Consider the following 18,791-nt stretch of genomic DNA (forward strand, 5'->3'; position numbering starts at 1 on the left):
AGACACACCAAACATGTGGAAGAAGGTGCTCTGGTCAGATGCAACCAAAATCCAACTTTTTGCCCACAATGCAAAACGATATGTTTGGCGTAAAAGCAACACAGCTCATCACCCTCAACACACCATCCCCACTGTCACACATGGTGGTGGCAGCATCATGGTTTGGGCCTGCTTTTCTTCAGCAGGGACAGGGAAGATGGTTAAAATTGAGGGGAAGATGGATGCAGCCAAATACAGGACCATTCTGGATGAAAACCTGGTGGAGTCTGCAAAAGACCTGAAACTGGGACGGAGATTTATCTTCCAACAAGACAATGATCCCAAACATACAGCAAAATCTACAAAGGAATGGTTCACAAATAAACGTATCCAGGTGTTAGAATGGCCAAGTCAAAGTACAGACCTGAATCCAATCGAGAATCTGTGGAAAGAGCTGAAAACTGCTGTTCACAAACGCTCTCCATCCAACCTCACTGAGCTCCAGCTGTTTTGCAAGGAAGAATGGGCAAGAATTTCAGTCTCTCGATGTGCAAAACTGATAGAGACACACCCCAAGCGACTTGCAGCTGTAATCGCAGCAAAAGGTGGCTCTACAAAGTATTAACGCAAGGGGGTCGAATAATTTTGCACACCCCACTTTTCATTTTTTTTATTAGTTAAAAAAGTTTAAAAAAATCCAATAGATTTCGTTCCACTTCACAATTGTGTCCCACTTGTTGGTGATTCTTCACAAAAAAATAAAAATTTTATATCTTTATGTTTGAAGCCTGAAAGGTTGAAAAGTTCAAGGGGGCCGAATACTTTCGCAAGGCACTGTATATAATATATGTTATTATGCTTAATATCATGCACAGTTTGCACTAAGATATTCATGCATTTTATATGTGCCATATCACATTGGTAATCTTACTATAGCGCGGCATTATGTTTTTATCTATTTATACACTTCTGAGATTGTGATCAGTGCCAGCAGCTGTATCAATTAAGAAGAGGTTCTGAGTCATGGTTTGCTTGCAAGCTTATTCCGTTTATCACCTATACAAATCATTAGCAAGGCTGAATTCACGCCTGAGCGTAGCATTTTCAGGCAGAAAGTCGTACGGTTTTTCCACATTTTTGTACAGGTCAAAAAGGTCACCAATGTAAAAAGAAGAAAAACAACCAAATCTGCCAGAATTGAGTTTAAAAAAAAAAATAAAAAAAAAAAAAAGGAACCTTTTTTGAGCTTCAGGCGTTTGGCTTCTGGCGTTTTGGAGTGGAGATGTGAACCATCTCCATAAAGAAAAAAAAAATTTTTTTTTTTTTCCTCCTCCTGCGTTTCGTAGCTCGAGGCTTCAAGCTACAAAACACTGAGGTGTGAATAGAGCCTTAGACCTCATCTGCAATATGCCGTTCAGTTTTGGGCACCAGATCTCAAAAAGGATATCGGGGAACTGGAGAAAGTGCAGAGAAGGGCAGCCAAACTGATACGAGGCATGGAGGAGCTCAGCTACGAGGAAAGATTAGAGGAACTGAATGCATTCTCTTGAGAAGAGGAGATTAAGTAGCGATATGATTGCATGTGTAAATACCTAGGAGGGAGATAGTCAAGCTCACTAGAATTTTATTTATTTTTTTGTTTAACCACTTCCCGACCAGCGCACGCCGATATATGTCGGCAGAATGGCACGGGCAGGCATATTGGCGTACAGGTACGTCCAATCTTAAATGCCGTTCTGCCATCATGAGCGTGCCACCGGCGGTGCATTCGCGTGCTGGTCGGGACCCCCCGTGAGTCCAGTCGTGGGTCCCGCAGACTCGATCGCCGCGGGCATACCCGCGATCGTCTCACGGGGCGGCTGAACTGGGAGATGCCGTTGTAAACAGCATCTCCCCGTTCTGCCTAGCAACAAGTGATGCTGATCTCTGCTCCATGTGATTGGAGCAGAGATCAGTGTTCACTAAAAGAAAGCCCAGCCCCCAACAGTTAGTAACACACCCCTAGGAACACTTAACCCCTACACTGCCACCCCCTGGTTAACCCCTTCACTGCCAGTGTCATTTACACAGGAATCACTATTTGTATAGCAGTGATTGCTGTATGAATGACAATGTTCCGAAAAATGTGTCAAAAATGTCCGATGTGTCCGACCATAATGTCGCAGTCACAAAAAAAAAAAAAAAAAAAAAGATTAATAAAAATGCCATAAAACTATCCCCTGTTTTGTAAACGCTATAACTTTTGTGCAAACCAATCAATAATTGCTTATTGCGATTTTTTTACCAAAAATATGTAGAAGAATACGTATCGGCCTATTATAACAAAAAGTAAAAAATAATAAATTTTTTTCATAATTGTTGCTCTATTTTTGTTTATAGCGCAAAAAACAAAAAAACTGCAGGGGTGATCAAATACCACCAAAAGAAAGCTCTACTTGTGGGAGAAAAAAAAAAAAAGGATGTCAATTTTGTTTGGGAGCCACATCGCATGACCGCGCAATTGTCAGTTAAAGCGAAGCAGTGCCGAATCGCAAAAAGTGGTCTGGTCTTTGGCCAGCAAAATGGTCCAGGGCTGAAGTGGTTAAACAAAAGATGGAAGCATTCCAAAATATGACTGGATACTAACATTTATAACAACACCAGGGATGGTGGATCCAGGGACTATCCAATTCCGAATTCCCCGTTTCAGAACCCCCACCACCCCAAAAGATGGCTACAGCATGGTCAGCTTATTCTGGGAGGGCGTCCATGGATGCCCTCCCAGAATCTTGCTCCCGCGCTCCCTACAGTGCGAGGGGAGAGGGTGGGGAAGAGGGAGAGAGATGCAATACTCTGCCCATAAACTGAATAAAGCCTTTTTTAACTAACTTACTACTCTTAGCCCTTGTACACACGGTCGGACATTTCGACAACCAAATCCGTCGGATTTTGTCCGAAACTGTTGCATACACACGGTCGGACAAAGTTGTCGAAAAATCCGATCTTTCAGAACGTGAGGACGTTATTTCGTTATGACGGGACTACGTTCACGCTAATAGCCAATAGCTTTGATGTAGGAATTTGATCTGAGCATGCGTGGCACTTTGTCCGATCGGAATTCTCTACACATGGTCGGAGTATGTCCGATCGGACCAGTTTGTCGGAAAATTATTTCCAGCAAGTTTGAAAATTTGTTCCGACGGATATTGAGACGGAAACAGTCCGATGCATACCACACACAGTCGGATTATCCGACAACACGGTCCGACAGGACACATTCCGACGGATTCTTACAAGGGCTTAGAGCGGCGCTGCTCTATCTAAAAAAAAAAAAAAAAAAGGGGGGGGGGGCTCATTATTAGTGTCATTGTGAAACGACTGTACGAATTATTTTTTCTAAACTAAAACCTCGTTAGTCAGGATTAATTGCAGTGTTGGCACTTAAAGTGGTGTTGCCACCAAAAAATTAAAAGTGCTTAAAATTCGTAAAAAAAATAAAAAAAAAAGAATTGGCAAAAAAAAAAAAATTTTTACTCACCTCTAAATACCGGTTGCTAGGGGGTCCCTCGTAATCTGCCTTCCTCATTGCCCAGGCTGGTGACATCACTTCCCCTCGCGCCGCACATTCACCTGGGACCTGTCATGTGTCCCAGGTGACTGTACGGCGTATCACGGCGCCCTGCGCCGCTCGCGCATGCGCAGTGGGTGCCCGGCTGTGAAGCCACAGCCGGGTGCCCACAGTATGCATGACGGCGCCGCGAGCGGAGCGGGGAGCGAGGGGGGGGCTTCGTTCCCCCGCATCGCTGGACCCTGGGGCAGGTAAGTGTCCGATTATTAAAAGCCAGCAGCTGCAGTATTTGTAGCTGCTGACTTTTAATTTTTTTTTTTTTAGGGGGTACCCCACTTTAAGTCATTTTGGTTTGCAGTTTGGGCACTCTGGCTCAAAAAGGTTCGCCATCACTGCTCTAGATCAACTTTTGGATATAGGATTGTGTATATGGAGGTTCTCTATTGGTTGAACTAGCTGGACTTTGTGTCTGTCTTTTTTCAAATTAAGTACCGTATATACTCGAGTATAAGCCGAGATTTTCAGCCTCTTTTTTGAGGCTGAAAGTGCCCCCCTCGGCTTATACTCGAGTCATCGCTGTCTGCCTGCTCGATCAGCGTGTCGAGCAGACAGACAGCGGCCATTCTATTCTAATTCAAAAGCCGCGCCTCCGGCTCCGCCTTCGCCTGTGATAGGCGGAACACTGAATTTCCCAGCAGCCTGTGTTCCGCCTATCACGGACATCCGCTCATCCTCGTACTACGGACGAGGATGAAAGGATGGCCGTGATAGGCGGAACACAGACTGCTGGGAAATTGTGTTCCGCCTATCACAGACAGGGAGGCGCGGCATTTGAACAGGAAAATGGGCGCCGACGAAGAGCGGTGATCCTGGGACGGGACCGGACGGAGTCTCGGGACGGGACGGGACCGGACCGGACGGAGGCTCGGCTCGGGACGGGACGGGACCGGACGGAGGCTCGGGACCGGACGGAGGCTGGGGACACAGGTAGGCTGGACACACAAGGCCTCACTCACACACACACACACACACACACACACACACACACACACACACACACGGATGGACACACACACACAGGGATGGACACACACACACAGGGATGGATGGATGGATGGACACACACACAGGGATGGACAGGCATATCTCACCCTCGGCTTATACACGAGTCAATAGGTTTCCCAGTTTTTTGGGGGTAAATTGGGGGCCTCGGCTTATACTCGGGTCGGCCTATACTCGAGTATATACGGTAACTACGTACCAATAGGCTCCCAGCGGATGAAAACACGGGGCCCCTTTAAATCTAGCTCGGTTTTGAAATTTGTTACACGGCCAAGAAGCAGAAGAAGAAAAAAAAAAAAAAAAGAAGTGCAATGTGCGTGTTGCTTGGAGAAGTGCCAGATACTGGACGTGTTGTCATATGAAAGACGGCTTCATGTAGAAGAGCTCATACTGTTTTAGATTTTTTTTTTTTTTTTTAAAGAGCTGGCCGAATCTCTTAATGCAAATAATATAACTGGATACTAATTTTTTTAATTTTTAACGTCCAGGCCATCCACGAAAGTTATCACATTGACAGAAGTATCTTCTAATGAGAAGGGTTGAACAAAAAAAAAAAAAAAAAAAAATCGCCATGACAAGGGTTGAAGAAAATCATGAAAAGTTCACTGCAGTCAGCTAAAGTAGAAAGCCAAAGTAGGGTGACCGTTTCCCGTGACACAATAAAGGCGTACACTGCAGAGGAATGGCATGCATGGGTGTCGTCCACGAAGGAAGCCTCTCCTAAAGCCCATGCACAAAAAAGCCCACCTAGAAATTGCCTGGGCCCATGCAGACAAAAAAAAAAAATAAAAAAAATAAAACACCAATCCTGGGACTCTACTATAGAGTGATGAGACTGTCAGAAACCATGAAATCAGGCAGATACAGAAGTACAGTTAAAATCACACTTGTTTAATAATAAAAGCAAAAAGAACAAAAAGGTAGTCAAAACATAGTCAAAGTTCAGTAACCAGAACGGATAGTCAGCCAAGCCAGAAGTCAGGGATCAATGTAGTGGAACTGCAAGCAGGATCTTGAGCCAGAAGGGATGTCCGCAAAGTTAGTCTTGAACAGGATTCGCAGGAGATCTTTTTTGTGATGTTGACCAAGGTGAAGGCAGAGATCCTCTGGACTGGACGGCTTTAGTAGGCAGGACTGACGAGCAGGATATCATCAACAGCTGAGTAACTGTGGAGTGATAGAAGCTGGCAATTAGCTGACAGCTGAGCGGCCAACTCAGAGAAGGAAGGTCTGAGCCCAGCTCCGAAAGAGACCAAGATAAAATGTTTTTGGAACTGATGGCTTCCAAACTGTATGGCGTTGCAAAGGTGAGGAGTACAAAGAAAAACGCATGGTGCCTACAGCGAACCATGGTGGTGGCAGTGTCCTCCTGTGGGGCAGCACAACTGCTGCCAGTGTCAGGGGAGCTGTATTTCTTTGATCGTTTCATGAATTAGCAGAGGCACTGCTCTATAATGAAAGAAGATGCTACCATCACTCCGTGCCCTTGATAGTCATGCACTTTTCCAACATGACAATGATCCAAAACTCACATCTAAGGCCACTGTTGCATTTCTGAAGAAGAACCCGGGTGAAAGTGATTCAGTGGCCAAGTAGGCCTCCAGATCTGAACCGGAACGGAGAACACCTATGGGGAATTCTGAAGAGAGGAGCATCACTCTACATCAAGCATCCAACCTCTAAAAGGTCACTCTCGAGGAATGGAAAAAGATAGATGTTGCAATACGTCACCAACTTGTTCCTTCCATGCCTAGAAGATTTTCTGTCCTCCTTACAAATCATGGAGGTCCTACCAAATACTAGATGGAGTTGTTTTTGTTGTGGGGTGTATTCATTTTTTGGATCAACTAATTTGAGCAAAACTGAAGATTTTGTAAATTAAGTTCTATCATTAACCTTAGTTTTATGAGCTAAGCAAATGTTCTATGAAACTAAGTATGGTCAAAATTTTGGCAATTGTTCTTGTGTTCATTGCGATTTTGATTACAATCTCACTTTTCAAAAGGAGTGTACTCATTTATGCCGAGCACTGGAACTCTAGTGTTTAATTTTTAGCCTGAACTGTTGTGTTTTTGAGCAGCAAAAAAAAAAAAATGGAACTACCAATATTTTATTCTCTAGGGCAGAAATCTCTAAACTATGGCCCTCCAGCCAGTGGTGTCACTAGGGGGTGGCTTTTGGGGCTATAGCCCCGAATCTTGAGCCCATAGCCCAGAGTCTCTGCAGGGGTCCCCAAGGGGAGGGGAGGCTCTCTGGGGACCTCTATATAAGTGGGGGGCTCTCTGGGGACCCTGATGCAAGGGGGAGGCTCTCTGATGACACTGATTGTAAGGGGGAGGCTTTCTGGGGATCCCGATTTAAGGGGGAAGCTCCCTGGGGACCCTAATGTAAGGGGGCTCTCTGGGGAGCCTGATGCAAGGGGGAGGCTCTGGGGAGATTATATATATATATATACACACACACACACACACACACACACACACGTATATTACTGTATATACATGTGTATGCCAGCCCAAGCGTATGACTTTCTTTACTATGCTGCTATGGGCTGTAGCCCCAGATCTTTTGTAGACCTAGCTACGCCCCTGCCTCCAGCTGTTGCCGGACACATCTCATGAGGCATTGTAAAACACTAACATTCACAGACATGACCAGGCATGATGGGAATTGTAGTTCCTGAACAACTGGAGGGCCATAGTTTGAAGACTTCTGCTCTAGGGTGTCTTTAACAAAATACATCACGTTTGGGGGTTTTAACAAATCTTTGGGGGGGGGGGGGGGGCTAAAATTATTTAAAAAATAAATAAAAAATAAAAATAAAAAAAAAAGGGGAAAAAAAAAGGTCTCTAGCGACAAAAGGGTTAGAGACCACATTTCTTTCCATTGCATATAAGCAAATGGTTTAGGAATACATTTACATGAAAGTTTTTGTGCCCGGAGTTCAGCTTTAATAATTCTACTGGAGATGGTATAAACAGCAAAAAAGGACAGGTGCTCAAAAGCAAGTCGTGCTCCACAGAGACGGCTGTAATAGTGATAATTAAAGCCCTTTTAATTATACAGTAGAGGAGTGGTGTCAGCCTGCCCCTCTCAGCTGCTCAGAATACCCCGAGGGATTTACCAAAGGGGAGGGGACAGCACAGGTGCAAAGAAACAAAATATCACCTCCATGATCAGAGATATGACGGTTTGTACAAAGTTCACCTCCCAACCTCCCATAGATTTTTTTATTATACACCATCACTGAGGACTAGAACGCAGGCGGCTCGGAAATTAACGATCTTAGTGAAGTACTGGCACGCTCAGATCAAGAGCAATAGGGATTGCCAGGACCGTTCCAGTGCAGTGCTGGCACCGCGTGCATTAGAGGGATGGGCAGAGGAGGCGGAAGGGATCAGCTAGTTAAGTGATTACTGTGAAGTCCTTAAACAGCCACTATGATATACAGATATTAATATATATATATTTTATTATATTAAGTCCCGTGAGTGACAATTTTTTTTTTTTTTTTATAAGTTATAGATTTAATTATATACGGGTAAAAAAAAAAAAAAAAAAAAGTTATATATATATGTATTAAAAGAATGTATACTTATTTTTCTACATTATATGGGGGGGACAAAAATGGATGGGTGGCTGTGATGTGCAGGGTTGCCTTATATGATTTTTTTTTTTTTTAGTTTTATCAAGTCCCGTGAGTGCCACTCTCTCGTGTACAAATTATATTTGTGTGTATATATATATGTATATATATATATATATATATATATATATATATATATATATATATATATATATATATATATATATATATATATATATATATATATATATATATATATATATATATATATATACACACCCCCAACCTGTAGAATGGACAGGTTTGGACTGCAGACAACTATGAACTGGGCAGATGATCAGTTTCACTGGACACCCAACTCCTTTGTGTTTATGGTCAGACGGCAGAACACCAGAATCCCGGCCAAGGCTTCTGCAGATTATAATCTATAAGATTTGGATCTCTCGGTATCTCCAGCCCAGCGTGTCTGAACATTTCAAACCTGTAGCTGGGAGGGAGGGGGGAGGGGCACATTCCTGACATGTCCCAGAGATTGCTCACCTTCCGGACACACCCAGGACTGGGGGGGGGGCACCCGTTATATTTCATATACTGCAACACAGAACCCATCCATCCTTCATATATTGCAACCCAGCACCCCACGTCCATTATATATTGCAAGTGCAACTCTGCACCCCACACCCCTCCATCCATCACATACTGTAACCCTGCACCCCACATCCATCCATCATATACTGCAACCCTGCACCCATCCATCATATCCTGCAACCCTGCACCCCATACCTATCCTTCATATACTGCAACCCTGCAGCCCGCACCCATCCATCCTTCATATACTGCAACCCTGCAGCCCGCACCCATCCATCCTTCATATACTGCAACCCTGCAGCCCGCACCCATCCATCCTTCATATACTGCAACCCTGCAGCCCGCACCCATCCATCCTTCATATACTGCAACCCTGCAGCCCGCACCCATCCATCCTTCATATACTGCAACCCTGCAGCCCGCACCCATCCATCCTTCATATACTGCAACCCTGCAGCCCGCACCCATCCATCCTTCATATACTGCAACCCTGCAGCCCGCACCCATCCATCCTTCATATACTGCAACCCTGCAGCCCGCACCCATCCATCCTTCATATACTGCAACCCCGCAGCCCGCACCCATCCATCCTTCATATACTGCAACCCTGCAGCCCGCACCCATCCTTCATATACTGCAACCCTGCAGCCCGCACCCATCTATCGTTCATATACTGCAACCCTGCAGCCCACATCAATCCTTCATATACTGCAACCCTGCACCCCGTACCCATCTATCCTTCATATACTGCAACCCTGCACCCCACATCCATCCTTCATATACTGCAACCCTGCAGCCCGCACTCATCCATCCTTCATATCCTGCAGCCCGCACCCATCCATCCTTCATATACTGCAACCCTGCAGCCCGCACCCATCCATCCTTCATATACTGCAACCCTGCAGCCCGTACCCATCTATCCTTCATATACTGCAACCCTGCAGCCCGCACCCATCCTTCATATACTGCAACCCTGCAGCCCGCACCCATCTATCCTTCATATACTGCAACCCTGCAGCCCGCACCCACCTATCCTTCATATACTGCAACCCTGCAGCCCACATCAATCCTTCATATACTGCAACCCTGCACCCCGTACCCATCTATCCTTCATATACTGCAACCCTGCACCCCACATCCATCCTTCATATACATACTGCAACCCTGCGCCCCGCACCCTTGCATCATATACTGCAACCCTGCGCCCTGCACCCATCCATCATATATTGCAACTCTGCGCCCCGCACCCTTGCATCATATACTGCAACCCTGCGCCCCACACCCATCTATCCTTCATATACTGCAACCCTGCGCCCCGCACCCTTGCATCATATACTGCAACCCTGCGCCCCGCACCCTTGCATCATATACTGCAACCCTGCGCCCCGCACCCTTGCATCATATACTGCAACCCTGCGCCCCGCACCCTTGCATCATATACTGCAACCCTGCGCCCCGCACCCTTGCATCATATACTGCAACCCTGCGCCCCGCACCCTTGCATCATATACTGCAACCCTGAGCCCCGCACCCTTGCATCATATACTGCAACCCTGCGCCCTGCACCCATCCATCATATATTGCAACCCTGCGCCCCGCACCCTTGCATCATATACTGCAACCCTGCGCCCCGCACCCCGCACCCTTGCATCCTATACTGCAACCCTGCGCCCTGCACCCATCCATCATATATTGCAACCCTGCGCCCCGCACCCTTGCATCATATACTGCAACCCTGCGCCCCACACCCATCTATCCTTCATATACTGCAACCCTGCACCCCGTACCCATCCATCCTATACTGCAACCCGGCACCCCACACCCATCCATCCATCCTATACTGTAACCTGGCACCCCGTACCCATCCATCCATCCATCATATACTGCAACCCGGCACCCCACACCCATCCATCCAATACTGCAACCCGACACCCCACACCCATCCATCCTATACTGCAACCTGGCACCCCACACCCATCCATCCATCCTATACTGCAACCTGGCACCCCACACCTATCCATCCATCATATACTGCAACCTGGCACCCCACACCCATCCATCCATCATATACTGCAACCCGGCACCCCACACCCATTCATCATATGACTTCATCACAGGGATCAGATTTTCTGCCTCCTCTCCTGGAATCCTATCCACCCCTTTACCAGAAATAATTCCATCATATTACCGATATGGTCCATGTCTACAGAAACAGTCAATGACAAACGCCGCCACTAATCTCATACATTACAAAACCGCCATGCACGATTTAACACATCTTATTTAAAAGTAGATATAAAGCCAAAGACAACAAAGTAACATATTGCAACATGTGTTTCCTTTTTGATGCTTTTATCTTCAGCTGGTGATCCTGTGAATAAGGGCTGGTTCACAAGTGCCACTAGAGGGGCGGTAACGCCATGTGGTTGAGCCGTGGTTTTACCGCCCCCAACCAGAGCATGCAGCAATTCACATGACGCAGCAAAAACCTAAGCAGCACGCTGCAAGCAACCAGCGTTACCACCGCCACATGCGACCCATGCAAGGCTATGGAGCGTGCAATTCATGCAACTGTGGCACGGCGGCAGGGCATTTGCAGGGCTAAATGGGGAGTTGCCTCAATGCCCTCTGAAAAGAAATCCACCACAGACCCCTTTTCAGCAGGGGGGAAAGGGCTGCCACACATGTGAATGGGACCCCGACATGCTTATGTTCCTTTTACATGTGTGGGAACTCCAGGCGGGTGTGCGTCCATTTACATCAGCACTCATCGGGCCGATCCACAGAACGAGCACGGGTCAACAAACATCTGGTTAAAAAATGTAGGAAAAGAAACCCTGAAGGGACAAGAAGGTCACATAAAGTCCATTCCTTGGGGGTTCAGCAGGGGGTATTGGTTCATGGGGTTTATGGGACCCCCTATTGACCAGACTGTGTCCTAGGATGGCTACACTCAATCCACTGTATCTATGGTGGTCACCCAGGCCTGGCTTTGTCCATCTCTATGGAGAGGTGATGGGATTAGTAGTTTTCACATAAAACAAAAAATGACTTTTTTTTTCTTATGCAATCCTCCACTTCCTAAGACCTCCCCCTTGGCATTAAACAGGGGTGGAAGCAGGCACCACCTACTCACTGCCTGACTTAACCCTGTAAATACCATGCTATCAAAACCACAACTGCATGCATCGCACCCAGTATGCATCACGGCCCCACAGAATTGCATTGGTGGCAGTAAGCGATGGCACTGCCTACCAAAAGCGGCACGCCATTTACAGGTTGTTACAGGAATCGCAGATGTTCCGTGAGCGGCTGCTGCATTTCAGTGTTCAGCTAGGCAGTCAGGGAGCGGTTAAACCACAGCCCAAGCGCTTGCTTTTACTGCCCCTCCCAGGCACTTATGTGAATGAGCCCTTATAGCAAGGGATATGCAATTAGCGGACCTCCAGCTGTTGCAAAACTACAAGTCCCATCATGCCTCTGCATGTCATGTTTGTGGCTGTCAGAGTCTTGCTATGCCTCATGGGACTTGTAGTTCTGCAACAGCTGGAGGTCCACTAATTGCATATCCCTGCCCTATAGGAAGCATAGGATTGGGCAATTAGAACTGCCTTAGACCTAAACCAGCATTCTGGCAGTGCCAGGGCAGCCCCATTGCAAAGAATCCCCCTCCCCTGAGTTTTCCTGCTTTAAAACTACATTTTTTCTGCAATAAATGCGATGCAGAGCCGAGCCTAAAGTGCAGCCAGCAGATTGGAGTGACGGGCGATTGGCCAATCATAGTACAATGAGGCTCATGTCTGCCACTGACAGCATCTCTGATTGGGGGAGACAAGGCGACACCTGAGGAGTCCATGCATCTAACCCCCCCACCAATCACCAGGAATGTCAGGACCAGGACAACAGGAAATGCAACAGGGCCCCCAACTCCTGGGGGGCAAATAGGTAAACCCCACCAAAGTCTATATTATGTGCTGCAGGCAGATGCCACTGTCACAATCACCAGGAAAGTAGGAAAGTAAGGACTGGGGACAACAAGACCCCCAATTCCTGGTGTGCACAGAGAAAAGAGCCCCCCCCCAAAATGTCTATTTGCTGCAGGGAGATGCAACCCCATAGGAATGAATAGGGTTGGTCATAGAAATAGAAATACAACAGGATATATTATTGGGGGGCAGGTAGGGAGTTGTCACCCCACAAATGTATGCAATGAAGACTAGAGGGATGTCCATGACAGGGAGGTGGGGGATGGGATGTGTCACTGTCCTGCAGTATTATTATTATTATACAGGATTTATATAGCGCCAATAGTTTACACAGCACTTTACAATATAAAGGGAGATAATACAATAAAATACAAGAGGATTAAGAGGGCCCTGCTCAGAAGAGCTTACAATCTAATAGCATGTCACTGGCAATCTCCCCTCCCCCCCATGTTTGTATTATTGGGGGGGGGGGGGAGTGTCACCCCATAGCTGCGATGAGTATTAAATAAAGATGTCCATGGCTGCGGGTGGGGGCTGGGGTGGGGGTTTCACTGTCCTGCAGCAGGATTTTAATGGCAACCCCCCCACCTCAAACTCTATATTATTATTTGGAGATAGGGATCCATAGGGATGTCCATGGCTGGGGGGGGGGGTAGTCACCGACATCATCTCTGATTGGGGAAGAGAAGGCGACACCTGAGGAGTCCATGCATCAAGTGCCCCCCTCCCCCACAATCAGGAATGTCAGGACTGGGGACACCAGGAAATGCAACAGGACCCCCCAATTCCTGGGGTGCTCAAAGATAGGAGCCCCCCCCACCCCACTGTATTATTTTATGCAGGCAGATGTCACCTCATAGACAACCCCCCCTCTGTATTATTATTTGGGGTGTCACCCCATCATAAAGTGCAATTACTATGTACTAAAGAGGGATGACCCACCCAAATGTCTGTATTATGGGGAGAGGTCACCCCATAGAGATGAATTGGGATGGATGTCCATAGCGGTGTGGGGGGGGGGGGGGTTGTCACCAACATCATCTCTGATTGGGGTAGACAAGGTGACACCCGAGGATTCCATGCATCAAGTGTCCCCCTCCCCCACAATCAGGAATGTCAAGATCGGGGACACCAGGAAATGCAACAGGACCCCCAATTCATGGGGTGCTCAGAGATAAAAATAGAGATGGGGGGCGCTCTTATTTGCTGCAGGCAGAGGACACTCCATAAGGATGTCCATGGGGGGAGGGGGGGGGTCAATGGTAGCATCTGATTGGGGGGGGTGGGGAGACATGGTGACACCCAAGGAGTCCATACAATCAAATGCCCCCCCTCCCCCACAATCAGGAATGTCAGGATGGGGACACCAGGAAATACAAGGGACCCCCCCCCAATTCCTGGGGTGCTCAGAGATAAGAGTGCCCCCTCTATATTTTAATTTGCTGCAGGGAGATGTCACCCCATAAGGATGTCCATGGGGGGGAGGGGGTGGTCAATGGCAGCAATCTGATTGAGGGAGACAAGGTGACACCTGAGGATTCCATGCATCAAGTGTCCCCCTCCCCCAATGAGGACTGTCAGGATTGGGGACACCAGGAACTATTGCAATTCCTGGGGGTTAGACAAAGATCAGGGGGGTCTCCCCCTTTAAGCCCCCCCAACACTTACTCTGGAAGGGGGGTCCCGTTGACCGCCGTGCCGTCCGGGGTGGGGTTGAGCTGGATGGGGCCCGGCTTCTTCTTCGGCATTTTGTGCGCTGTGGCCGGCTGGCTGCTCCCTGACTGCATAGATCCGAATCCTCCTCCACCTCCTCCACTCTCCGGGCCGTCACTGTCTCCGCATCCGGGGGGCGGGGACTACACCGCTACTTTGTATCTCTGCTATCAGCAGCCAATGGGAGGAGCCGCCCGGACAGACAGAGGGACCTCGGAAATACGTCACGCGAGCCAGAGCGAGAGAGAGCCAGAGGCGCCCCCTGCTGGCAGGCCGAGGGGTTGTCACCTCCACCAGCTGAGCTCCGGGAAAGAGGAACCTTTCATTCACTTCCACTGATAATGTTACAATGTATAGATTATAGAATATATATAGAAAGCAACAATAAATGATACATAAAATACACACGTGACAAGATAAACGAGTACATTGTAACATAATTAAACACACGACTAAATATTCCAAAATAAACAAATGCCTCGTAAAGTAAATAAATACACTACTAAATATTACAAAAGATACATTGTAAAATAAATAAATACACAAAAAAATAAATAAATAAATATAAATATATATATATATATATATATATATATATATATATATATATATATATATATATATATATATATATATATATATATATATATATATGTGTGTGTGTATATATTGTAAGATAAATATATACATAACTAATATATATATATATATATATATATATATATATATATATATATATATATGTGTGTGTATATATTGTATGTAAATAAATACATAACATATATATATATATATATATATTTTTTTTTTTTGTGTATTTATTTATTTTACAAGGCATTTGTTTATTTTGTAATATTTAGTCATGTGTTTAATTATGTTACAATGTATTTGTTTATCTTGTCACGTGTGTATTTTATGTATCATTTATTGTTGCTTTCTATATATGTATTTTTTTTTAGTTGTATACTTATTTATTTTACTATATATATATATATATATATATATATATATATATATATATATATATATATATATTGTAAAATAAATAAGTACACAACTAAAAAAACAAATACATTCTAAAGTAAATAAATACACAACTAACAAAAAAAAACATTGTAAAATTTATAAATACACAACTAAAAAAAAAAATATTGTAAAATAAATAAATACACAACTAAAAAAAAAACATTGTAAAATTAATAAATACACAACTAAAAAAAAAATATTGCAAAATAAATAAATACACAACTAAAAAAAAAAACATACACTGTAAAATGAATAAATACGTTGTAAAATAAATAAATACATAACTAAATATTACAAAAAAATAAAAAAAAAAAATTCTAAAATAAATACACAACTAAATATTACAAAAAATAAAAAAATACATTGTAAAATAAATAAATACACAACGAAATATTTAAAAAAATACATTGTAAAATAAATAAATACACAACTAAATATTACTAAATAAACAAATACATGATAAAATAAATACACAAGTAAATATTACATAATTAACAAATGTATTGTAAATAAAAAAAATACACTACTAAATATTACAAATTAAACAAATACATTATAAAATAAATAAATACAAGAGTACATATTACAAAATAAACAAATACAATATTACAAAATAAAAAATACATTGTAAAATAAATAAATACAGAAGTAAATATTACGAAATAAACAAATACATGATAAAATAAATACACTATTAAATATTACATAATTAACAAATGCATTGTAAATAAATAAAAAAACACTACTAAATATTACAAATTAAACAAATGCATTATAAAAGAAATAAATACATGAGTAAACATTACAAAATAAACAAATACAATATTACAAAACAAACAAATACATTGTAAAATAAATAAATACACTACTAAATATTACAAATAAAATGCACTGTAAAATAAATAAACAACTAAAAAAATGCATTGTAAAATAAATAAATACACAACTAAATATTAAAAAAATACACTGTAAAATAAAAAAAATACACAACTAAATATTACAAACTAAATAAAAACATTGTAAAATAAATAAATACACAAGTAAATATTACATAATAAACAAATACAATATTACAAAATAAACAAATACTTTGTTACAAATACATTAAAAAACATACACGACTAAATACAAATTAAACAAATACATTATAAAATAAATACATACACAACTAAAAAAAATACACTGTAAAATAAATAAATACACAACTAAAAAAAAATACATTGTAAAATAAATAAACAACTAAAAAAATACATTGTAAAGTAAATAAATACACAAATAAAAAAAATACATTGTAACATAAATAAATACACGACTAAATATTACAAAAAACATGTAAAAAATGCATTGTAAAATAAATAAATACACTACTAAATATAAAAAAATACATTGTAAAATAAATAAATACACAACTAAAAAAAAAATACATTGTAAAATAAATAAATACACAACTAAAAAAAAATACATTGTAAAATAAATAAACAACTAAAAAAATACATTGTAAAGTAAATAAATACACAAATAAAAAAAAATACATTGTAACATAAATAAATACACGACTAAATATTACAAAAAACATGTAAAAATGCATTGTAAAATAAATAAATACACTACTAAATATAAAAAAATACATAGTAAAATAAATAAATACACAACTAAAAAAAATACATTGTAAAATAAATACACAACTAAAAAAAAATTTGTAAAATAAATAAACAACTAAAAAAAATACATTTTAAAATAAATAATTACACAACTAAAAAAAATACATTGTAAAATAAATACACAACTAAAAAAAAAATACATTGTAACATAAATAAATACACAACTAAATATTACAAAAAAACATGTAAAAAATGCATTATAAAATAAATACACAACTAAATATTACAAATTAAACAAATACATTACAAATAAATAAATACACATGTAAATATTACAAAATAAACAAATACAATATTACAAAATAAACAAATACATTTTAAAATACATAAATACATGAGTAAATATTCCAAAATAATCAAATACACTGTAAAATAAATAAATAAACAATTAAATATTTCAAAATAAACGAATACATTGGAAAAAATAAATACATGACTAAATATTACAAAATAAACAAATACATTATAAAATAAATAAACACAGACTAAATATTCCAAAATAAAAAAAGACATTGTAAAATAAATAAATGCATGACTAAATGTTACATAATAAACAAATACATTATAAAATAAATACACAACTTAATATTACAAAATAAACAAATACACTGTAAAATAAATAAATACACAACTAAATATTTCAAAATAAATGAATACATTGTAAAAATAAATAAACACCCGACTAAATATTACAAAATAAACAAATACATTATAAAAAAAAATATATATCAGACAAATTATTGCATAAATTATAAAACTAGAGAAATAAGGGAACACATACATAAAATAAATTAGATACATAAATAAACTATAAAAAAAAACATTTTTAAAAATTAGGTAAATAAATTGGACAAATAAATGCATACATTATAAAACTATAGAAATAAGGGAACAAATAAATAAAACATAAGATCAATAAATTAGGTAAATAAATAGCTTATCATATAAATAATAAGTAAATGTATTTATTGCATTTAAATAAATCATAAAATAAAGACATTGGGAAAATACATAAAATATATAAAAGAAAAAAATAGATAAATAAATTATAAAATATATTTGAAAAAATTTGCTAAATAAATTATACCTAAACATAAAAATTGTTTAATAAGTAAATACTAATAAAAAAAAGTTAGCTTTATCAATAAATTATTAAAATAATAATAAAATAAATAATTTAATTAAATAAATAAGTCAAATTATTAAATAAATTATAATAAGAAATAATACATAGATTGGGTGAATAAATAAATAAATATTTTATAAATAATTAATAAAATATATTATAATATAATTTTAAAATAAATAAACTAGACAAATAATTTGTTTATAAATGAAATAAATAAGGTAAATCAATTATAATTTACACAAATTAATCAGCTAAATAAATCATAACAAAAATAAATGTAAAAGCTAAATAAATAAAATGTAAAAAATAATTAGTAAAGAAATACATAAATTGAATAAATAAATAAATCAGGAAAGTAACTATCTATCTTTTCATGTGACAACACTGAAGAAATGACACTTGTCTACAATGTAAAGTAGTGAGTGTACAGCTTGTATAACAGTGTAAATTTGCTGTCCCTCTTAAAATAACTCAACATACAGCCATTAATGTCTAAACTGCTGGCACCAAAAGT

General features: G+C 40.7%; 1 protein-coding gene across 1 annotated transcript in view; it reads right to left on the bottom strand.

Moving 5' to 3' along the window:
- The window catches only part of LOC143962593 (dual specificity mitogen-activated protein kinase kinase 1), an 80,387-nt gene extending 65,776 nt beyond the window's left edge, over positions 1–14,611 (bottom strand). The window contains exon 1 of the mRNA XM_077471879.1: positions 14,417–14,611. Within this exon, the coding sequence (XP_077328005.1) occupies positions 14,417–14,535 (119 nt within the window). The 5' untranslated portion in view covers positions 14,536–14,611. The remainder of the gene's footprint in view (positions 1–14,416) is intronic.
- Positions 14,612–18,791: the final 4,180 nt, after the last annotated feature.

Source organism: Lithobates pipiens, unplaced genomic scaffold (genome assembly GCF_037356315.1).
Source record: "Lithobates pipiens isolate NorthernLeopardFrog02 unplaced genomic scaffold, aLitPip1_a1.2 Scaffold_8, whole genome shotgun sequence".
In the NCBI taxonomy this organism is placed as follows: Eukaryota; Metazoa; Chordata; class Amphibia; order Anura; family Ranidae; genus Lithobates; species Lithobates pipiens.